Source organism: Adiantum capillus-veneris, chromosome 28, assembly GCF_014529385.1.
Source record: "Adiantum capillus-veneris isolate H3 chromosome 28, ASM1452938v2, whole genome shotgun sequence".
Classification (NCBI taxonomy): Eukaryota; Viridiplantae; Streptophyta; class Polypodiopsida; order Polypodiales; family Pteridaceae; genus Adiantum; species Adiantum capillus-veneris.
The window spans coordinates 65,158,817-65,182,998 of record NC_140958.1 but is presented as its reverse complement, the minus strand read 5'-3'; the positions used below and the strand labels follow the sequence as shown (position 1 = coordinate 65,182,998).

The 24,182-nt window shown below is 44.3% G+C and overlaps 1 protein-coding gene across 1 annotated transcript in view; it reads left to right on the top strand.

Annotated features, from left to right (window-relative positions):
- Positions 1-7,698: 7,698 nt before the first annotated feature.
- The window catches only part of LOC147420579 (cytoplasmic tRNA 2-thiolation protein 1-like), a 60,184-nt gene continuing 43,700 nt past the window's right edge, over positions 7,699-24,182 (top strand). The window contains exon 1 of the mRNA XM_086503850.1: positions 7,699-7,900. Coding sequence (XP_086359976.1) covers positions 7,700-7,900 — 201 coding nt within the window. The 5' untranslated portion in view covers position 7,699. The remainder of the gene's footprint in view (positions 7,901-24,182) is intronic.

Sequence of the window (24,182 nt, the reverse complement as noted above, 5' to 3'; positions counted from 1 at the left end):
GGAGAGTTTGTGTACCGATGGACACGGACATTCGGGGCCAAATTCTTTATGAATGTCATGATAGTCCAAGTGAAGGGCACCCGGCGATTAGAAAAACTTATGCTCGTACGACGATAGTTTTACTGGCCAGGTATACATGGCTTTGTGCAAGCTTATGTCTTGCACTGCCAAAAATGTCAGGTTAACAAGGCAGAGTGCATGAAAGCAGGAGGACTCTTACATCCTTTGGAGATTCCCAATGGAAAATGGGAAAGTATCTCTGTGGATTTTATTGTAGGTTTACCAACCACTATACGAGGTCATGACTCAGTATGGATGGTCGTAGACAGGTTGACTAAACTATGTAAGTTTATTCCGACCAAATCAACGGTTAAGACGCCATAACTAGCCAAGTTATTTGTGGACAATCTATACAAATTGTATCGGTTGCCAAGTAGCATTGTTAGCGACCGTGATCCCAAGTTTAACAGCCACTTTTGGAGAGCTGTATTTAAACGATTGGGTACACAACTAAACCTCAGTATAGCTGATCATCCAGAAATAGATGGTCAAACGAAAAGGGTTAACCAGGTGCTAGAGGATATGCTAAGAGCATACGTTAGCAAAAAACAGTCAGACTGGGAAGAATACTTACCTATTCTCGAGTTTTCCTACAACTGTGCTAAGCATGTCACAACAGGTTTTAGTCCTTTCATGCTCATGTACGGGTTTCAACCTAGGTCACCAGTTACGGTGGGGTTGGGAACCGAAAAACTCCAACAGGTTAAGGATTTTCTCCAAGACCACATGGATATGCTAAAACTTGCTCGTCAGAATGTCCGGCAAGCACAAGATTGGTATAAGAAATACGTTGATGAGAAACGTTAGCAAATTACCTTTGAAGAAGGGGAGGAAGTATTTTTACGTGTGCCAGAACATTCAGAAAGTCTGAAAACTGGACCGACACCTAAATTATCTCCCCGATATTGTGGGCCTTTCAAAATACTCAACCGAGTAGGTGATCGTGCCTACAAACTATTGCTACCTTCACATTCTCGCATTCATCCGGTGTTTCATGCAATTAGCCGTCTACGAAAGCGGTTACATGGGGACGACAATGTCATTGACCAACAGGTTTTGGTTGATTACATTGAACCTCCTACCTTACCGCATGAACCTGAACGTGTTCTTGATTATCATGAGTTGCGTACACATCATCACGTACGACAACAAGCCTTAATCAAGTGGAAAGACTGACTTGAAGAAGGTGCCACTTGGGAAAACATTAGTGTTCTTAAGAAGAAGTTTCCCACTTTTGTTTTCGAGGACAAAAACTCTTCTTAAGGGGGGAGTAATGTCAAGACACCGGCAAGGCCGGACTAGACAAGGCAGGGCCGGGCTAGGCGATGTGGAACAGGGAGTCCAACTAAGGCAAAGGGCCAGGGGCATGTCTATATAAAGGGTGGTTGGGTGGTGGACTCTCAGGCTCTAGTCACCCTTGTCTTACAATACATCTCAATAGCCCCACTTTGGATGCTACCATTGCTCATAGCTACAGATACTCTTGCTCACAAACATATGTCATAGCAAAAGAAAGTCAACCTGGTCAATCATTCACAAAAATTGACCTTGTTTAATTGTAGATCTTATGGAGAAGCAAAAAAATACTTGCAAGTTATGCATCTCGTACCTCCTTGTCTTGATGACTATTATCCTTGATCATTCACTGACATCCATTGCATACCATAGCCATCAAGCACATGCTCAATAAACAAAAATCAATTGTGTACCTCATTAAGTATGTATGCCGATGGGTCTTGCTGTCGTAATAATTGAATGAGTTGCAATCAAGAAGAAAATCGATAAATTCTTTGCTAGATACCATTGCTTCGTTCAATAGATGCTCTACTTCCTATTGCAAAGGGCCTTGCTCAATTTGCAACCAAATTGGAAGCTTGTGAAAACTTCAATGCTCTAGTTGGGTTACAGAAGTCGTGCCCATGAGCGTCTTCGAAAGGAGAGGAGCCTTGCTCCTTTATCCCAATTATAAACATTCTTTAGAAAGTGGGAAAGATAGTTGTACTATCTTCCTCAAATTCGTAGAATGTTTCTGCAAAATAAACTTAGAATCAAGTTAGTTTTAAATAAATCTATGTACCCGCGACCTTGTCAACCGACTGAGGTTGTTAACAGCTTGCATGAATATGCCGTGCTTGATCATGAATTATCTATGGTTGCTCGTAGCTACACCAGACCTGAGGATACCTACTCACTTGCTTAATAGGATCACTTTGATTGGCAAAGTTGTAAAAGCTTAGCACTATTCGTGTGCCAATCATCCATCATATATTGTAGAGAAATCAATCTCTACATGCATGATTATGCATGCATCATGCATGCCATCTTGGATTTTTTGGGTTATCTTGCCTGTGGAAAATCCTATTTGACCTTGCCCTTGAAGGTCATAGAAAACTTCATTCATCGTCGACATCAATGATTGATTCCACTGCCTTTTGCATGCTAGCTGCACACTCTGTGTGTGAGCTTCCATGTTCTTTTGCCATCAAACAACGCTTACCCACTCTTGTACCCACTCTTGCAGAGTTGCAGGAGTGAGATCTGCATATGCTTGTAGTGGCTACAACTTACAGGTAGTCACAGGTTCTACAGGTTACTTGCAGTCATCAGATTTTTCATACAATTTTGTAGGATGATATCTTTCTTTTTTTCCTTAATATAAACATCCCACATAATCTTGGAATTGCACAAAAAAAAGGACAATAATGACTTTTTTGATATCCAAGCTAGGAGTAGACAATAGGAACTTGTCCCCAACATGCCTAAGGGCCTAAATACTACATCAAAATAAATGTTTGTATTTTGTTGAATATCTTGTTACACACTCCTTAGAACCTCAAAGACGGAATAATCTATCAAACCCACCATGGGGCATGGGAAAAAACCCTTAGGTTGGACCTTTAGGTCACCATTAGGGCACCCATAATCTCAAAAAATGTGAATTCCAAGTTTCTGCAGTGATGGCGGCCGCCTACGCCGGTGACCAAGGCTTCTCAAGAATCCACCACCTTGCTCATATGGCAGTACTGCAAAAGCGAGTTTTGCATCTCTCACCGTTGCGCACCCTGCAAGCCTAGGCATGGGCCAAATGCTGCAGGCCGACCACAGTCTGTCTTGTACGCAAGGGTGCGTGCCCACAGGTCATCAAGACTCCTTTGTCAAGCCCGCCCTGAGAATCAAGAGACCATGTCCACGAGCTTCCCCCCTTCTTGGTGAGAAAATGTGCCCACAGTTCATCCATGGCTTCTCCCTTTACGGCTGTAATTCCGTCATGAAGAATAGAGAGAGAGAGAGAGAGAGAGAGAGAGAGAGAGAGAGAGAGAGAGAGAGAGAGAGAGAGAGAGAGAGAGAGAGAGAGAGAGAACATGCAGCCATGCAAAGCTTTCCTCCTGCCTCCATAGCTCTCCCCTCCCTTGAGCTCTGATACCAATGTGAGACTGAGGGGACTAGAGCTTGCAACTATCCACCCGACCATGCCATATATAGGCCCTGCCTTGCTAATAATAGGGCCCCCTTGACCGCATGACTCCATCTTGGCCCTTGGCCTGCCCGGTCTTACCTTAGGCCTGACATCGTCCCCCTCAACAAAGTTGGTATCCATAAAGTCTGGCTCATCGGCTAGAGGAGGGTCGTTAGGGTTGGCAGCTGTGCGATCATGCTAGGTCCAAGGACAAGGTCTACAAATGTGGAGGGCATTTGTGGGTCATGAGATGTGATCCACGAGAATGCTTCAAAATGGGAGAGAGAGCTTGGTGTCTATTATCGAACAATTTGGTCGGAGTTAAGCCCGCAATCACTGAGAGCAAACCCAAAAATCCAAGAGAACTAGAGGGTGGTGGGGACACGCTACGACATGCAGGCATTTTTTAATTTTACTAGTAAAATAAATGCAAAGAAAAACAAAATAATGAAGATGTGCAAAACCAAACGCTAACGAATGAGAAATTAAGAAAAATAGTCACCCCCCTTTCTTCCAAGAATTGCAAGCCAGTCTTGAAGTTGGCATGTCCCAATATATTCACTGCAAGAGTATGTCATGCCAAGAGCTTTGTCTTTCATCAAAACTTATAAGATCTTTGTAGACAAAAAATGTACATGTGAAGAGATTCTTATATATGTTGGAACATTGAAGCTTCTGCATTAATCAACCTTCTTTGTGAATATAGAGAATAGAGAGAGAAATTCACTATGGGTGTTGGCAAAGGGTGGCAACAACGATTGCATTGGGTGGCACAACGGCAACGCGAGAGAGGTGGCAATGTGATAGATGTCCGCCAATGGTGGCAACAAGTGTGGTTAGTGGTGGCGGTTGTGTTCAACAATAGCGGGGGAGCAGCGATAGCATGTGGAGATGAGAGAGTAATGTCCGGTGATGTGACTAGCTGATGCTAGTGGTGCTCAACAGCGACGGTCAATAGGTGGTGTATCAAGGGCACCGATAGACAACACCAAGAGGCAACACCAAGGGGTAGCTGATGGCGGGCAGCGAGAGGGCATAGCGACAGGTAACAGTGACGAATTGCCGTAATGTAAGGGGGAACGAACAGCAACACCAAACGGTGGCAATGCAAAAGAGAAATCAAGGGGAGAGAGATAGAGAGTGATGGGTGTGTGTGTGTGTGTGTGTGTGAGAGAGAGAGAGAGAGAGAGAGAGAGAGAGAGAGAGAGAGAGAGAGAGAGAGAGAGAGAGAGAGAGAGAGAGAGAGAGATTCCCTCTGTGCGGCGATGACGAAGAAGCTCAGTGCCGTGAGGTTTTTACATAGAGCTTATCCACACAACCTCCCTTAATCCAATCAAATCTAGATTAAGGCTCATGTGGGCCCATTCATGTGGAATGATCCACTCTAGCTCTGATACCAATGTTAGAATACACTACTACCACTACGAGCATTCCTGCATGAGAGGGATAGGTCGTTAGCTCTCCACCCATCCATAGAGAGAATGAGAATGGTTGCTCATTCCCAAACTCATATAGTAGTGTGGCCTACCGTCCACATTGGTCTAGCCACCTGAGCGGTCTCCCCCTAAACACCGCCCTCACGACTCTACGGTAGGAAGGCGATCGACCTCGTCACAACCGTTATAGACTACATGACACATGATAATCCATAGAGCATGGTCAAACCATAGGATTTTCCCATCCTTACAAAATTCTCCTTCTCCAGTGGATTCACATCAACATTTGATGAAAGTTCTGTGGACATTCCAAAGTTGGGAAGTGTTGGTGTGGTCTTTGCCTTTCATTTCAAATGTGGATGTTTATGAAAGGTCTGTGGACATTTCAAACTTGGGTAGTGTCAATGTGGTCTATGCTTGTCATGGAGATTACTTCCTTTGCTCCCAAGAGGCATTCCACCACAACATTCCACCTTTGAGTGTCAAAGCAGCTCATTTTCAAAGGGCAAGGCATCACATATGGCTCTTCAATCACAAAGTTGTTAACCTATAGGATGCGCAACAAGCCAATCTTCATAGCATTTTTGTTGACATCATTGAGGAGTGTAAGGAGGAGACCTTCAGTAAGAGGAGCCATCAATGTAAAATTCCCTAGGGCCACTGCCTTATTGTTGGCCCCACCAAGGGTGATTTGTGAGAGCCTGTGGGGTATGTAAGGATCTTTGTATTACTCCATAGACTTTTGGCCATGTTGAATGTAGTGCTAGCATTTGAAAAAGGTATATTGGGCTCCTTAGGTATGAGGGACCTTCTAGTAGTAGTGAATGGTGAGAGTGGGTAAGTAGGAGACCCTTGGAGAATGGTTTTCTTTCTTTTCTTGACAAGAGTATCATTCTTGATTTTGCACCCATGGTCCCCGATGAATTTCCTCGTCATGTATGGACAATGCTCTAGCCTTTCTGAGTGTTCTTTGATATCATCATCCCATATATTCTTCAACGGGAGATGTCTTTGATTTTGCTACACACAGCTTCAGGATTCTACTTTGCCAAGGTGTAAATATTGAACCAAGGTATGTCTAGTATGTGAAGCAATAGGAGGAAGGAGTTCTCATCCTTAGCCAATGCTTCCTTATCCAAGCATATGAGGATTTTATGAAAATTTGTGTCCTTGATACAAAGAAGGAGCCCTGGGAACGTGGATTCGGGGGGGGGGGGGGGGGAGGGTCCCACCATAACTTAGGGCCACAAGTGACATGTCCCAACAACCATTCTAAGTCTACAAATGAGTTCCATAGCTAGAGTAAATAAAGTTAAAGTTATGAGGCCCTTTAGGGTTCATAACACTAGTGTGTGTAGGTGACAGCCACGCAAAACACATTGGTATCAATAGCATAAAAATAATAAGAGTGACTAGGAAAACAGTGTTCAACAAGGATTCCTTTCATTAAGCCAAACATTGTGCATTGTTGCAGCCTCCCAAAATGGAAGGGGATGGGGATTTTTGAAAAGCAATACATAACGTGAAGTAAGACTCAAAACATGTTACTACCAAAGCTTTGAACGTACATGAAAGCCCTGTTACCTATCACCATCATAAACACCAATAGGAAAATTAGTATTTACGGAAGACAACGTCAAAAGACATTCCTAGTTATCATCCTTGCACACATAAAAAACTTTAAGGTAGCATGATAGAATTTACAACCTATGTGTTAGGCTCCATTCGAGGGTAGAGGTTGATGTACAGGCCAAGCAACTTGTCTGTCAGCTTTTGTATAGCATAGTGCTTGGACACTACCTTTCCTCTTATTGGACGAGGTCATTAAGAGAGAGTGCATTTCCTTTTCTTGTTGCCAACTTGAACTAACTAGTATGCACTATCCCCTTGAAATTGTCATCTTTCCACAATATTCATTTGCAATGGTTCTATAAGGAGTTGGTTTCTCAAAGGACATTTTTCGCATGTTTGTAAAATATTGATATTTTTGGTAATGAAGTAGAGCCATGGAATATAACGCAATTTGCATCAAATATTCAGAATTGAAGTAGAAAAATTTCCTACAACAAGAGAGAAAGCTTTACATCAACGTGAGCCTCAAATTGTTTCTTAGTAAAGTCTCAATGAAAAAAATTGCAAAATGCTAAAAGTTTCAACCAATATCACTCCCTAGGTCTTGCACTACTCAAGAGATGATCAAAGAAGTTGCTAAACTTCTTATGCAAGACACACAAGCATGGTTTGAAAGCTTTTCGGGGTCTTAACTATGGTCCAAATCGAGAGCCTTCGAGAGAGCAACAAACATTCAATGAAAACAATATTGCAATTAGACTGCCTTGCAAGGTACACCAAGTTAATCAACCTTGCTAGTTACTCTCCTATTTAGGAGATGACTTGTCTTTCGTGATGACCGGCTCACTTTTGTTGCTCATTAAGAATTTTGCGATGGAGTAGCCTAGCGCATTTAGTTTGGCAAGTTCTCTCCACCTTCATGAGTAAACTTGCATTTCTTTGGGCAGATTTCTTGAAATCACTATGAAAGATGAGTGTGCTTAGATCACTATGGCAACGAATTGTGATAGAGAGGCATTTTACAAAAGCTAGAAGTCTTTTTTCCTCTAGTATGCCAACAGAAATAATTAAGTATGACAATGTTGAAGATTTGAACCTACGCCAACGATGTCATTAACCTCGATTGGTTATGGCTTCATACGGAATCCATCAAATGTGGCTATGTTCCCCACGTATGAAACCTCCACCAGCTCTGCCATTAACCTTGATTCGCACCAAATTCATCAAGACATCTGGTAGGTTTTCATGGTTGAAAAATTCTCACAACTTAAGGAATCTTAAGACCCCTTCACAACGAGCTAGCTTTATGGGGCGCTTCTGTGATCTCTGCCTACAACGGCGACCAGCTTTACGCAGGCCTAAGACTCTTCAGCAGGTGCGTAGGCGTGCGCACGAGAGAGAGAGAGAGAGAGAGAGAGAGAGCGAGCTATTGTCATTTTGCTTGCTACTGTTATGTACTTGTCTGCATGCGCAAAACTAACCTGTAGTCAACAATTTCATCCTTGATAGAGGGTACGGGTCCGATCGACAGCTGGTGGTTTTGGGTCTTGCGTTGAGTCTATTGAAGCTGAACCCAAGCAAGACCTCGTCACTATATGGCACGGCTTTGGCTCACAGGGGATCTAAGGCCCAAATTTGGGGGAGCGAGGCGACTTTAATCTCAGTTGTCGGATCATGCAGTGAACTGGGGGTGAACTAAGGGCGGATAAACTAGGGTGTGATCATGTGCCATGCTAACATGGACAACGACATGCTCTAGCGTGTGGCAACTGAGACGTCTTGGGTTCGACCCACATCCCGCGAGACGGGTGAACTAGGAGTGAACTCGGGGCACCATTTTTGATTCGAGTTTACCCTCAGTTCACCCAGTCGACGGAAACTGAGATTGCATTATGATTTCCACTTCCCTTTCCCACCATAGATCCCCCTAGCTGGAGCCGTGCCATATAGTGACGCGACAAGCAAGATATAACACGTGTTAGGCTGGTATGGATTATGTGGAAGTTCATGTGGAAGGCTCTCTATGCTCACATTGGGATAACAACCTTGCTCGACATCTACCAGCTTGACAACAATCTAGCCAGATTTGTTGCATACTCTTTGGAGCCAGTGGGATACATCGACAACTTTCTCTAAGGCAGCAAAGCGGCGTATATACTCTTTTCTTTGGCTATGGGTATGGTCTTGAGCATTTTCCAGTATGGATTAGGGACACATCACATGGCATTATACACCTCCTCGGTGGTTCATATTGCATTCTTCCTATATGCCACCATGATGTATAGCTAGCACTCATAGTAACTCTAGTTTGTCCTTTCTACAGGAGATAGGTCCATTGAGCATCCCCAAAGGTCCCTTGTACACATTATATAGCTAACTCTTTGCTTTACTATACACACACTTTGAGCTTTGTTGAGAGGTGAGTTGGGTTGGGGTGACAACAAGGTGTGTAGTATTGCTCCCCTTGTCTCGTGTGATATGGTATTGTCTATGCTCATATATGAAGATCTTCAACAGAATATTGGTGATTGAATCGAGGTACTCTCTCACAGGGGCATCACTAGGTGCCTTGTGGGATGTTCCTACACCCATGTTATGTCAAAAGGTGTAGTGGAAAAGGGCGAATCGGGTGATGAACTTGTCTGCAACCGCAAGCAACTTCCTCTCCGTATCGCGCAGCCAATAGATCTCGGATCTATCGCGATGGATCTCCTCGTACTCAAGCTCCTAGCGCGAACCGCCCACCGTATGGGCACGGGAACACACCGCAAGCAATGACACTCCGAGAGGATGTGTATACGGCAAGGGAAAGGAAGCACTAGCAAGAGAAACAGGGATCAGAGGTGAAAAGAGAGAGAGAGAGAGAGAGAGAGAGAGAGAGCAATAACGCTAGAGAGAGGGTGAGGCCACACATTGCAAAAACTCTAGCAAGAGAAAACGCTAGAGAGAGAGTGTGTGTCAAAACGTTGGAGCTCTGTAATGATCACAACATGCCAAAAGTACATGGGGGTGGGTTGCATATATAGGCAATTCTCGGAATTGCTCTACCTACTGTAAAACCCCACGATTTTGAGAAATGGCTAAAAATGCTAATAAATATGTAAACTCACTAAAAGTGACTTGACACACATATTTAGTAGCAGAAATGCAGAACATATGAGACTTTGACCTCGCGAAACCCTCGGAACGGGGGTTCCGCCCTATACCAGTCTATTGGGTGAGAAACACCGTGGAGTGCATCGTCGAGAACAGGTACATCTACCTCAAATACGGTCGGGCATAGCCACAAAACAACCCCTACTCCTTAAATTGCTCGTGGAAGATACTGGAGCCACCACCGGACAGGAATCTGAATTTTAACACGCCCTCTCGGCTCTTGGATGGGAGACAAGTCCAGGGGACTTGGTATGAGAGGATAATGTCTCTTGTGGAAGAGGTTTGGTGAAGAGCCATCCTTGGTCTTCTCACAAACAAAATGGTATTGTATCTCTATATGCTTGGTTCGGGCATGGAACATCGGATTCCTCGCAATGGCTATATAACTCTGGTTGTGAGAGTACATGACGGTCGTTTGCTGGGGAAATCCCATCTCCGAAAGTAGCCTCTGTATCCACACTTACTCGCATGTAGCATTGCAAACGGCCCTGTACTCTGTCTCTGTGGAAGATAAGGCAACTACAGGTTGTTTCTTGCTGCTCCATGAAACTGCTCCTGAGCCAAAAGAAAAGGTGTAACCTATAGTCGAGTGTCGTCCATCTCGATCTCCATCCCAATCTTAATCACTCCATCCTTGTAGAATGATCTAGGAGTCTGTACCTCCAGCTGCGTAGTGAATGCCTAATGACTTGGTCACCTTTTAATGCCGCAAAGTCCGAAGAGCCTGCTCCAAATGTGACTTGGCGAGTTTCTGCATGAAAGAACTGAGAAGTCCCAACTAACAGGAAACTTGGTGTTGAGAGACCCAAATAAGAGAACCAACCATTTTCCGATACTTTGTAGCATCTGCTACATCTCGGAGATCATATTGTGACAACTTTTGATTGGGATCCATAGGGGTTAAGATAGGTTTGCACTCAGTCATACCAAATGCTTCCAACAACTTTTGGATACAACGCTCTTGGGAGAGAAAGATGCCCCCCTCTTTCTGCCATATCTCCAATCCAAGAAAGTAGTGAAGCAAGTCAAGGTATGTCATCTCAAACTCCTTAGCCAAGGTCTCCATAGTACTACGGATGTGCTCAACATGGCTACCTGTAATCACAAGATCGTCCACATAGAGGATAGCAAGTGTCACCAATCCTCCCTCACGGTAAATGTGTAAATCTCGATCCGCAGAAGATCGTCCAAAGGTGTGTCGTAGGAAGAAAGAGTCTATCTTCTGGTACCATGCTCGAGGGGCTTTGCTTCAGGCCGTAGAGAGCCTTCAGCAACCTACAAACCTGAGAACAGGTACGTTTACCTCAAATACGGCCAAGCACAACCACAAAACAACCTTCACTCCCTAAATTGCTGTAACAGACTTGGACACTCCAAGTCAAGAATCAACCGCGACAGCACCAAATAACCACTTCAAAACAAGTCTCAGATCACAATAGATGTACACTGGCCCGACGGAGTTCCGTGCCTAGAGATATTGGCCCCAAAGACTGGCGCCCCTTTCGGTATTTCTTTTTATATTAATCAAATCAAAGTACAAGAGAGTTGCTAGGGTTTCACTCTCAGACTCTACGTCCAGATGCTCTGAGAAGTGAGGCCCTCACCACTAATTTAAAGGTTACAAGGGATGCCCAAAAGCAGAGCCCCAAAAGCTTTTATAAGCATCAGTTCTCTCTCTCTCTCTCTTAGAGAGTCTTTAAAAAAAAAAAAAAAAAGCAAGTTCTCTCTCTTTCTCATGGCGTAGAGAAAAAGCAAGATTTGCGTCGCTCGTCATTAAAAAAAAAAAGCAAATTTTTTTTTTCCAGCCTTCGCGATTTTCGAAAATTAGGGTTTCTGGCAAAAATTAGGGTTTGCAAGAATTTTAGGGTTTCTGGCAGAAATTAGGGTTTCTGCTGTCCGCCATGTCATCACTTTGTGACATACCCCCCTCTTGAAAGCATTGTAATCGACCGCAATTACGCTTGCAAAACCGACAAAAGCCATAAACCGTCTTAGCAGACACTGACTTTTAGTACCTACGTACTAGGAACACACATCTAGCACATGTACAAAATCGACAGTCACATCACACGACATCACTGGACATCACCAGACATCACATGACATTCAACATTCATTCGGATCTTAGACCATGATTTATCGGCAATGTAGCTAGTAATCACATCTAGGTCCAATCAGGACCTCATCGATGTCCGATTGACTAATCCCTATTGCAACCATGTCTATTCGAGATCAATCAGACCAAAATGCTGCAGTCATTTCGGCTATCAGTTCCTGCACTCAAAAGAAGTCAAGAACAAATCAATATCATTATCAGGAATTCCATTTGATAAAGTCATCCAACAGAATACTGTCAGCTCTCAGTATCCCTGAAGCTCAAAGAGACATCAGTGACTTTAGTATCAAAATCGAGACAAAGGAGCGGAGTAACTCCCCTCTTGTGCATCCCACTGCACCAGATCTTCGGCCAAGCTGAGTTTCTGGGTTCCGTTTGGAGTAGACTATGCTAAACCAAAACATCGAGGTAAAGTTTCACAATCCGAGGAGTATCTGCTAGGTCCTCCTCCTCCATCCGCTTCGCATCAAATGTAGGAAAGTTCTTGAACTAAACCAAGAACTGCCTTCGGACTTTACCTTTCTTCGTATCGTTATGTGCCAAAATCTGTTCAGGAACAAGGATCTCCTCGTTTTCTTCCACTTCGGGTTGCTCATCAGGCTCCCCATCATCAGGCACATCACCCTTCACAGGGTTCAAGAGACTCACATGCAATTCATTATGAATCCTCCAAGTATTTGGCAGTTTCAATCGAAAGGAGACATCATTTATCTTGTCAGTGATCTGGAAAGGTCCGCAGTATTGCATACTAAGCTTTGGAAAAAGCCTCTCCTTTCCCTTTTTCTTTCGTAGGCGTGCCTTCTCAAAAGTAAGAGCACCCAATCATCCTCCTTCAATTTCAAGTCGCGACGATGGCGATCCGCTGCCTTTTTCTGTCGTTCTTGAGACTCCTGCAAAGTCTCGCGAACCTTGGCAAAAGCCGTATCCAAATCTCGCGAATATTCATCCGCTTCAAATATCTAATCTTTCGTGCTCAGGAAGGATGGAACCTTCGCAGCACTTTCAACAATCTCACATGGCGTCTTCCCCGTCGAAGAGTGTATCGTGTTATTGTAGGCAAATTCTATCAAAGGTAAGTTCTTTTCCCATTGAGTCTTCTGATCCGAGATACAAGACTTCAATAAATCTAAAATCACTGAAGCGGAAACAGCCAGAACCAACGGTTTCTGAGACAAAGCATCTGCCACCACATTCTTCTGTCCCTGCACATGGACAATCTGGAAGTGGAACTGTGACAAGATGTTCGCCCACCGCATCTGCTTTTTCGAAAGCTGCTTCTGTGACAAGAAGTAGCGCAATCTCTGATGGTCTGTAAAGATAGTAAAATCCGCTCCGAGTAGGTAATGTCGCCACTGAGTAAGAGCATGGATAACCTCCAAAAGCTCTTTCTCATATATCTGTGCTGTCATCTCCGGCCTAGAGAACAAACGGCTCTCGTAAGCTATGACATGGCCTTCTTGCATCAAGACCGCACCCAGACTACGACCACAAGCATCACAATATACTTCAAATGACTTCTGCAAGTCCGGCAAAGTCAAAATAGGTCCCGTAGTCAATTTCTCTTTCAATGTCCGAAAGGCAGTCACCTCTATGGGTCCCCACGAAAAAGGTACTCCTTTCTGTGTCAAGGTATGCAAAGGGGAAGCAACCTCTGCAAACTTTTGTATGAACCGCCTGTAGTACGAACACAGTCCCAAGAAGCTTCTAACTTCATGGACATTCCTCAAATCGGGCCAATCACGGATAGTCTCTATCTTGGCCGGGTCCATTTGCACTCCTGCTCTGCTGACACAATGTGTCCCAAAAAGTGTAACTTTGGTAGGAAAAATTCACTTTGCTTTGCATTAATCACTAATGTGTGATCTCGTAATGCCTGAAAGACTTGAAGCAGATGATCTCTGTGTTCTGCCTCATTCTTGGAGAAAACAATGATGTCGTCAAAGAAAGTGTCAACAAATAGCCTGTACTCTCGAAAAATCCTGTCCATCATCCGGTTAAATGTCGCAGGAGCATTGGTTAAGCCAAAAGGCATCACCAAAAACTCAAATAACCCAAAAGTCGTCCGAAAAGCTGTCTTGTAGACATCTCTTGGCGCTATCCTGATCTGATGATATCCACTCTTCAGGTAAATCCCGCTAAAGCACGAGGATCCCTGTAACCTGTTGAGTATATCATCGATCCTAGGAATCAGAAATCTGTTCTTGATGGTGATTTCGTTGAGTGCTATAATCGATGCACATTCTCCAAGATCCGTCTTTCTTCAAAACCAACAACAATGGAGAGCAATACGGTGAAGTACTAGGCTGGACAAGACCCTTTTCCAAGAGGTCTTTCACTGGGTTCATAATCTTTTCATTTTGTACTCGGCTCACACGGTAAGGTGGCCGATTCGGTGGCGTGCTTCCAGGTATCAGATCAATGGTTTGATGTTCAGGCCCTCTGAAAAGCAATCGGCATGAGTGTGGAGAAAAATCCTGGCGTTCTTTTGATCAGGTCAAAACATATTCAACCTTTATCCATCGTTCAGTTCTCTCCCAAAAGAATGAGTAAGAAACCGAAGTTCATCAAGTACAATCTCTAAGCCCTTCATTTATCAAAGTCGCTTTCTCGGCCCGGTAGTCAACCACGGCGTAGTTCTTGTGGTAACAAGGGATCTTGAGTAGAACGTCACTCGCGTGCCCTGAACACCCCTGTCATTGCAAACGAAGTTTGCCAATGCTCGGTGTAATGGCAACATCCCATCCAGGTGCCAGTCGAACCACCTCCGCCTCTGGCGTCAGTCTGTCGGGTGTGATTCCAAATCGAGCCGCCAATTCCAAGTGAAAAGAAGTTGGCCTTGGCTCCTTCACTTTGCCCCAAAAGCGGCAAAGTTTTTACTTTCATTCATTAGATTCGGTGCAGGTCCCACGCCATGTGGTACCAGTTCTGCTTTTCTATCTGCCTTTTCTGCCACATTCCTCAGCTGCTCTCTAACTCTCAGGCCTGTCGTCGTCTTTATCATTCTCTTCTTTCTGTGCCTTTTTAGGGCACTTCGCGGAGATATGTCCATGTTCCCCGCATCCAAAGCACTTCCCCTCTCTGATGAAGCGAGCTCTCTCCTCAGGAGTAAGCTTGGGTCGTGCATCATTTTTCTCTGGGTTGCTCTTTTTCTTTCTACTTTCATTCCCAGAAGTCTGTTCGGCTCGTTGTGTCATGGCCTCATCTGTGGGGTAGGTCAGACTGCCATAGTGAATGGCAAAGCCCCTCTTCGCATGACTCATCAACTCCTGAATAGAAGCTGACTTCTGTTCCAAGCAGTGATCTCGGATCTCTGTAGGTAGACCCAAGGTAAACCGCTCAATCTGTTCTCTGAACCAGATCTTCTTGAATGAAGAGGCGGGTAGAAAAGAGCTCCAGAATCTTTCACAATAAGCATTGATTGTGTCTTTCTTGGTCATCCGAAGATGGTTCCAAGCAGCTCGTATATCTCGTTTATATTCTTGCGTCAACCAAGAAGAAATAAAAGCTTTTCAAATTTTAGCCATTTAACTGGCGCAATCTTGTTTAAAAGAAGCGTGGACCACCAAGTACGAGCATTCCCCTTAAGGTAAGAGGTAGCTCTCCGAATCTTGGAGTGCTCTGAATAGCCTCCTCCCGCGAAAGCAATGTCAAGCTGCTGTACAAAAGACAAAGCCTTCGAAGCATGTGAGTATCCTGAAAAGTATCAAACTTGATCGAGTGGCCACCTTCCTTAAACTCTCGGACTTTCTTGCTTTTATCTTCGAGAAAGTCATACTGGTTGGCTTTGTAAAAATTCTTCTTGTTCGCATAAAACTTTCCGTCATCGGAATCTGAGTTGTCTGTAGACGAGTCCTCAGTAGAACTGTCAGTCTCTGGGCGAGATGTAGCCTTTTTGCCTTTTTCTTGCCCTTTCCGAAGCTTTGTTTCTTGCTTCGCTTTTTACCTTTTCTGTCTTCTTCGCTCAAATCCGAGGAGCTAGAAGAATCAGAAGAAGAAGAAGAAGAAGAATTGGGTACTCCTTCAAATCGAACACGCTTCTTCTGTTTCTTTGCCTTGTCAAAAGTCGACTAACGACCCAAATAACCTGGAAAGTCAGTGCTTTTCTTCTGCTTTTTGCCGTGCTTTTTGGCTTTCTTTTGCACGTCAAAAAGTTGAGCAATCCGTGCATCAACCACATTCTCCAGTTCCTTCTCCGTATATTTTCTTGGAGGCAGAAGGTTTCTTGAGAGCGGGTTTTGGGAGTGGTATGTTGTTTTTTGTTCTTTGCCACTCCATCTGTACCTCTTCCAAAGAGGTCTGGTTCATATATTTTGCCATCTTCGGGTCCTTCACAAAATTGAGCATCATCTTTGTTGCATCGCCGATGAACTGGCGACGCTCCATCTCTCGCCGCTCCTCCTAAGTAGGCCAAGGCAGGCCATACTCTCTGCCGGAATCTTCGTTGTGATCCCTGCCCGCATCTCCAGATGCAGAGGGAGTGGACTGATCATTGCCTAAAGCCATAGGTGCCGCGGAAAAATTTTTCCGGGGATCGGAAATCCCGTAGAAGAGAAATCGGCCGTGCTGTCATACCATTGTAATAGACTTGGACACTCCAAGTCAAGAATCAACCGCGACAGCACCAAATAACCACTTCAAAACAAGTCATAGATCACAATAGATGTACATTGGCCCGGCGGAATTCCGTGCCTAGAGATATTGGCCCCAAAGACTGGCGCCCCTTTTGGTATTTCTTTTTATATTAATCAAATCAAAGTACAAGAGAGTGGCTAGGGTTTCACTCGCAGACTCTGCGTCCAGATGCTCTGAGAAGTGAGGCCCTCACCACTAATTTAAAGGTTACAAGGGATGCCCAAAAGCAGAGCCCCAAAAGCTTTTAAAAATAAAAAGCATCAGTTCTCTCTCTCTCTTAGAGAGTCTCTTTAAAAAAAAAAAAAAAAGCAAGTTCTCTCTCTTTTTCATGGCGTAGAGAAAAAGCAAGATTCGTGTCGCTCATCATTAAAAAAAATAAAAAATAAAAAATAAAAAATTTTCAACCTCCGCGATTTTCGGAAATTAGGGTTTCTGGCAGAAATTAGGGTTTGTAGGAATTTTAGGGTTTTTGGCAGAAATTAGGGTTTCTGCTGTCCGGCACGTCATCACTTTGTGACAATTGCTCATGGTAGATACTAGAGCCACCACCGAATAGGAATATGAACTCTAACAAGTTAATAATTAGAATTGGCTAATGATGTCACTAGTTACCATGGATCAATGTTGAGTGGAGGACATCATTTTGTTAGGTGAGGACATCATTTTGTTAGGTAGATGTACTTCCATTGCCATTCTCATCACAGGAGCTTACCTCTACATTGGCTGCCCGTTTTTCTATCACTATGGTGGATAGATTGAATTTTGTGGTATAGTGGTATGAAGATTTTAAATTAGCTATTTTTGAAACAGATGTCAGGTCCTGAAATATCTTGTAAAAATTGCTTTTTGAGAGCTACCTGCACAGTTTTGGTGCCTTATATGGTGCAGGAGATGGGAGGTATCTTTGGCATATCTTTCATGTGCTCAATGCAGATTGAGACGTATGTGCCATCTATTAAGGTGGTTGTCATCCCTCCCACAGTTTCTAGGTACTATTACTTTTGAGTGGAAAGGGGTGCTACACTCACAGAGGATCGTGGTTGTGGGAAAACTAAACTAGTGTCTTAGGGGTTGCGATGGGTCATATGGGGAGAGACTACCCTAGAGGGTGACAACAACGATAGATTGGTCATAGGAGGGGGACGGTTCTCTCAGCCACAAAATGCCTAGTAGAGTTTTGTTCAATAGTAGGATCTTGCACGACAACATGATAGTGATAAGAAGTGTTAAGAGTCAGTAGGAGAAGAGTGATCATGGGACAAAGACTGAGATGGTGTTGCATCCCCAGATATCAGAATGGGCGCCTACAATACGTTCGGCCAATGTGAATCAACCATGCGTGTGAACGCACCCGTAGTTGAAGGGAGGTTAAGAAATTGAGGTCTCATTTGTGAGACATCTTGTGTGATCACCACACTTGGACTCTAGGCCCTTGCAACTCTACCCACACACCTGCCTGACGTGGGCTTGGTGGTATGGGACACCAGCCCTTGCAATAGAGGCTAGCCCATCAGCAGGAACGTGGCAGGATGAAAGCATCACTGGTACCACATTGCGTGGGGCCCGACACAGATGAATGAAAGTACAAAACTTTGCCGCTCTTAGGGCAAAGTGAAAGATCAAGAAGCTTTAATGGAGGAGCCAAGGCCAACTTCTTTTCACTTGAATTGGTGGCTCGATTTGGAATTACGCCCAATAGGCTGAGGCCACAAGCGGAGGTAGTTCTAGCGGCACCCGAACAGGATGTTGCCATTACAATGATCATTGGCAAACTTCGTTTGTAATGTCAAGGGTGTTTAGGGCACGAGGACTTCTATGCAATGCCCTTAGGAGGTTGTGACGTCCTCCTCGAAATCCCTTGGTACCACAAGAACAACGCCGTGGTTGATTATCGGGCAAAGAAAGCGACTTTGACAAATGAAGGGCACAAACATTGTACTTGATGAAATTTAGTTTCTTTACTCGATTTTCTGGAGAGAACTGAAGGATGATTGAAGGTCGAATATGTTTTGACCTTGAAAACGAACGCCAAGGTTTTCTCCACACTCTTGCCGATTGCTTTTCTGAGGGCTTGCCAGGCGAGTTGCCACTATCTCGTTCTAAGGATCATACTATTGATCCGCTACTTGGAAGCACTCCACCGAACCGGCCACCTTACCGAGTGAGCCGAGCCTAGAATGAAGAGATTATGAACCAAGTGAAAGACCTCTTGGAAAAGGGTCTTATCCAGCCGAGTACTTCACCTTATTGCTCTCCGGTGTTGTTGGTTTGAAAGAAATACGGATCTTGGAGAATGTGCATTTATTAAAGAGCTCTCAATAAAATCACCATCAAGAACAGATTTCCGATTCCGAGGATCGATGATATTCTTGATCGACTACATGGATCCTCTTGTTTCAGCAGGATCGATTTGAAGAGCGGATATCATTAGATCCGAATGAGATGTCTACAAGACAGCTTTTCGGACGAGCTTCGGTTTATATGAATTTTTGGTGATGCCTTTTGGCCTTACCAATGCTCCAACGACCTTTAACCGAATGATATACAGGATTTTCAGAGAGTACAGATCTTTTGTTGGTACTTTCTTTGATGGCTTTATTGTCTTCTCCAAGGATGAGGCAGAACATAGAGAACATCTACTACACGTCTTTCAGGCATTGAGAGATCACAAGTTGGTGATCAATGCAAAGAAAAGTGATTTTTTCTTATCAGAGATACACTTTTTGGGACACATCCTCTCAGCAGCAGGAGTGCAGATGGACCCGGCCAAGATTGCGACTATACGTGATTGGCCCGTTTTGAAGAATGTCCACGAAGTTAAAAGCTTCTTTTGCTTATGCTCTTACTACCGGCGGTTCATTAGAAAGTTTACACAGGTTGCTTCCCCTTTGCATATCTTGACAAAAAAAGGAGTCCCTTTCTCGTGGGGACCCACAAAGGTGACTGCCTTTCAGACATTGAAAGAGAAATTGACTACAGGACCGGTTTTGACTTTGCCGGATTTGCAAAAGTCATCTGAAGTATATTGTGATGCTTGTGATCGTAGTTTGGGTGCGGTCTTAATGCAAGAAGGCCATGTCATTGCCTACGAGAGCCGATTGTTCTCAAGGCCTGAATTGACAGCACATATATATGAGAAAGAGCTTTTGGCGGTTATCCATGCTTTTTGCTCAGTGGCGACATTACCTATTGGAGCCGATTTTACGGTCTTCACAGATCACCAGAGTTTAATCCAAGAAGGCCATGTCATTGCCTACGAGAGCCGATTGTTCTCAAGGCCTGAATTGACAGCACAGATATATGAGAAAGAGCTTTTGGCGGTTATCCATGCTCTTTGCTCAGTGGCGACATTACCTACTCGGAGCCGATTTTACGGTCTTCACAGATCACCAGAGTTTACGCTACTTCGTGTCACAGAAGCAGCTATCGGAAAAGCAGATACGGTGGGCGAACATCTTGTCACAGTTTCACTTCCAGATTGTCTATGTGTAGAGACAGAAGAACTTGGTGACGGATGCTTTGTCCTAGAAGGCATTGTTTCTGGCTATTTCCGCGATACATCATAGAAGCTTCGAGAATATGGTTGATCAGTATGCCACAGATCCAGATTTTGGAGATGTATCCGGTCAAATACAGAATGGGGCGGTAGTCGCGGGATATTCCATTCGGGATGGCTACTTGATGAAGAAAACGATGTTGTGCGTTACATAGCTGGTGAGGGAAAAGGTTTTAACCAAATGCCATTGTCCACCATTTACGGGTCACCGGGGCATTGCTACTACCTTGAAAGGTGTGGAGCGATACTTCTTTTGGCCGAAACTCAAGAAGGACGTGGACGATTTTGTACGTAGTTGCTTGGTATGCCAGAAGGTCAAGTTTGATAGGCATAAAGCACAGGGATTGTTATAGCCTATCCATTCCCACCCGCCCCTAGGAAAGTATTGCAATGGATTTCATTTTTGATCTCCCGAAAACACAGAGTGGGCACGATGGTATTTGGACTTTTATTGACAGATTTAGCAAGCAAGCTCATTTCATTCCAGTGAAGAAAACAATCAAGCCGGATCACTTAGCGAGACTGTTTATTGCCCAGATTTTTAGATTACATGGCATGCATGAGACAATTGTCTCTGACAGAGATCCCCGATTCACGAGTTTGGCTATTTGGGAGAACATTGGCACGCGGTTGCAGTTCTCGTCATCTTTCCACCCGCAGACAGACGGGCAATTAGAGATTGAAAATTCAGTCGTATTGGATTTATCGAAGTCTTACATCTCGATCAAAAGACTCAATGGGAAAAGTATTTGCCCTTGGTGGAATTTGCCTACCATAACACGATTCACTCTTCGACGGGGAAGGCGCCATTTGAGATTATTGAAGGTGCTACGAAGGTTCCACCCTTCCTAAGCACGAAAGATAAGATTTTTGAAGCCGACCAGTACACACGGGACTTGGACACTGCTTTGCCAAGGTCCGGGAGGCTTTGGAGAAATCTCAGGAAAGACAGAAAAAGGCAGCAGATCGACATCGTCGCGATTTGAAATTAAAGGAGAACGATTGGGTGCTCTTACGTTTTGAGAAAGCACGCCTGAGAAAGAAAAAGGGAAAGGAGCTGCTTTTTCCAAAGCTTAGCATGAGATACTATGGACTTGTCCAGATTTTCGAAAAGATAAATGATGTCTCCTTTAGACTGAAGCTGCCCGATACTTGGAGAATTCACAATGCTTTTCCTGTGAGTCTCTTGAAACCTTTTAAAGGCGATGTGTCCGAGGATGGGGGAGCCAGATGAGCAATCCGAAGCAGAGGAAAACGAGGAGATACTCGTTCCAATATAGATATTAGCACATAAAGATAGAAAGATGAAAGGTAAAGTGATAAGGCAGTTCTTGGTTAAATTCAAGAACTATCCCGCATTAGATGCGAAGTGGATAGAGGAGGAGGACCTGGCAGATACTCCTCAGATTGTGAACCTTTATCTTGAAGCATATGGTTTAGCATAGTCTATTCCAAATCAAACCCCGAACTTAGCTTGGGCGGAATTTGGTGCAGTGGGTATGTACAAGAGGGGAGTCGCTCCTCTCCTTTGTCAACAGATTGCTCCGATTTTTGATACTTCAGTCACTGATGTCTCTTTTGAGTTTCAAGGATACTGTGAGCTGATAGTATTATGCTGTAATGACTTTAAGAACTGGAATTCCGATAATATGATACTAATTTGTACTTGACTTGTTTAAATGCAGGAACTGAAACCGGCCTGTTCAATCCAAAAAGGGCGGTAGACTTTACTTTAAACCTTGATTTAGCTTTCACCCATTATTAGTCGTCTATTTTACCTGTACTTTCAAGACACATCAAAGGGGAGAGGGATACAGGCTGCTAAATTGCACCTGTATGAGTAGACAGACACCAGATTGGCCCCTAACTTAGGCGCCCCTTTCGGTATTTCTTTATTATTCAAAAGAGGGAATAAACGCTGTGGTTCCTACAAGCTGCCCCGCACAAACTCGGCTGAATTTCCACTGTTCCAGCCCGATTTCGGCAGCATAACTGTACTAGAACCCTTCACGGTCAGTATTCCCACGCATTGACCGACTTTCCCGACGCATACGGGCACTTTGCAAAACCTGGCGAGAATCTGCAGCACGCTGAATTCTCTGTTTTCAGCCCTGAAAATGCGCCAGATCGCCTGTACAGCGGTCCCCTTGCGTCCCCGAACCTCCTGGGGGTATTAGGGTCCGTTTAGGGCCAAAACCCTAAACCTGCAAAAATACACAGCAGGCTGTAATTCACTGTTTCGGGCTCCGTTTCGCGTGCCGGTCGCATCCCTAGCAAGTCCTCGAGCTCCCGCACCTGTAGGGCTACTTGCCCTTTGAATCGGACGAGATTTCTGGCGTGAAACCTCTCCGAATTCACCTGTACCTGCGGGGGGATTAGCCGCTAGCTAATCCAGTACCTGTGCAAGAGGCTCTTGCCTCGGCAATCGCGCATGAACCCACACAACTGTACATTGGTCAAATGAAGAGCCCACTAGAGGGGCATAACATACTGCCAAAGGGGAGAGAGAGGGCAGTGCGTAGCGTGCAGGGCATCACTCCTGGCACCGCACTGTGCATAAGAGGGAAAGCAAGCACTCCATAGCTCTTAACCTGTGACAGAGACTTGCAAAATGAGCCTCCCAGCTATAAATCACGTTTTTGCCTTCTCTATAAGTAGTAAACTGGCCTCAGAGTGCCAAGTGTCACTCATTTGTGCATTTTCCCGCTTTAGACCCTCGGGTCTAAAAATATCTCACCTGCAGCCTCTGTTGACTTGGCCACAGAGTAACAAAATGATCCCCATGTCAAACTGCACGTAATGACGCGAAGACATTTTCAGGTCCCAAAATAGCAGTTCCCTAAATTTTAGGAGATGCTGCCATTATATCTTTCTAGGTCATCCGACCCTCTTTGTACACTGTGGCCACATCCAAAACTGAAATGTAGCCTCTGTAGCAAAGGATTCCACTTTGGCTAGTCAATGACCCCACTTGGCTAACCATAGTCCTTGTCCAACCTTAGTGCTCTCTTGCCCTCAGGCCTGGACTCCCTCTGGACAGTTCCACACTAGCTATGCAATGCAGGGCAGTTAGATTTCCCGAGGGGTGTTTCCAAAAAGTGAAAGTAAATAGATAATAAGAAAGAAATCAACAAAAAGGATAGATAGTAGTCACACGCTGGTGACATACCCCCCTCTTGAAATCTCAAACGTCCTCGTTTGCATCTATGTCGTCCATGCTTACTGTCAACACTGATGTATTCAACACATGTCGACACATATACGACACATACATGCTCATTGTTAACCCTGGTGTATTCAACACCTCGTCGACTCATGTATTGCCTGCGTGTGAACCCTGTCCCAATGACATAGTGGTAGCTTCGCACTCTGCCATTGCTTTGAGTCACTAACTTTCCAATGACAAAATGGTAGCTGCTCATTTTGCCACTGTCTTATAGTACACGTTGGATCCCGTAACACTTTCGAGCATACCCAAACCGACAGTTTAAGAATGCAGTTACACATGTACTCTTCAATAGAAGCAATCACTGTATCCTTGACAGACTGACAAGAAATACTCACTTCTATAGCACTAACCAAACTTTTGGACATTCCATAAGAGCAATTGCCAAACTGACAATCTGTACAGCTCTAACATTCATGTAACAGGTATTTCATTTGAGCTCACTTTAAATACCATGTACATCATTTGTTTCAGAAGCCATTGTCACACTGACAATCCATGTAGCTTTGAAACTCAAGGGGTCAAGGTAGGTTGCAAATCGAAGGCTTCCAGGTAAAGTGATAACACAGTTGGTGACTCTGCAAGTTCACCTTCTTCCATCCACTTAGCATCCATTGGTGGATAGTTTCTGAACTTTACCAAGTAACGCCTAGCAACCTTGCCTTTCACTTTCCTTTCTTTGTGTGCCAAAATCTGTTCAGGGACCAAGATCTCGTCAAGTTCCTCGACTTCCGGCTGATCTTCAGCTGGAATAGCTTCTGGCACATCACCCACATAGGGTCTGAGAAGACTCACATGAAACGCATTGTGAATCTTCCAACTGTCAGGCAATTTCAGCCTATATGCAACATCACTGATTATGTCGCACACTTGAAAAGGCCCATAGTAACGCATGCTGAGCTTTGGAAACACTCTTTCCTTGCCCTTCATCTTCTTTAACCTTGCCTTTTCAAAGCGTAAAAGCACCCAAT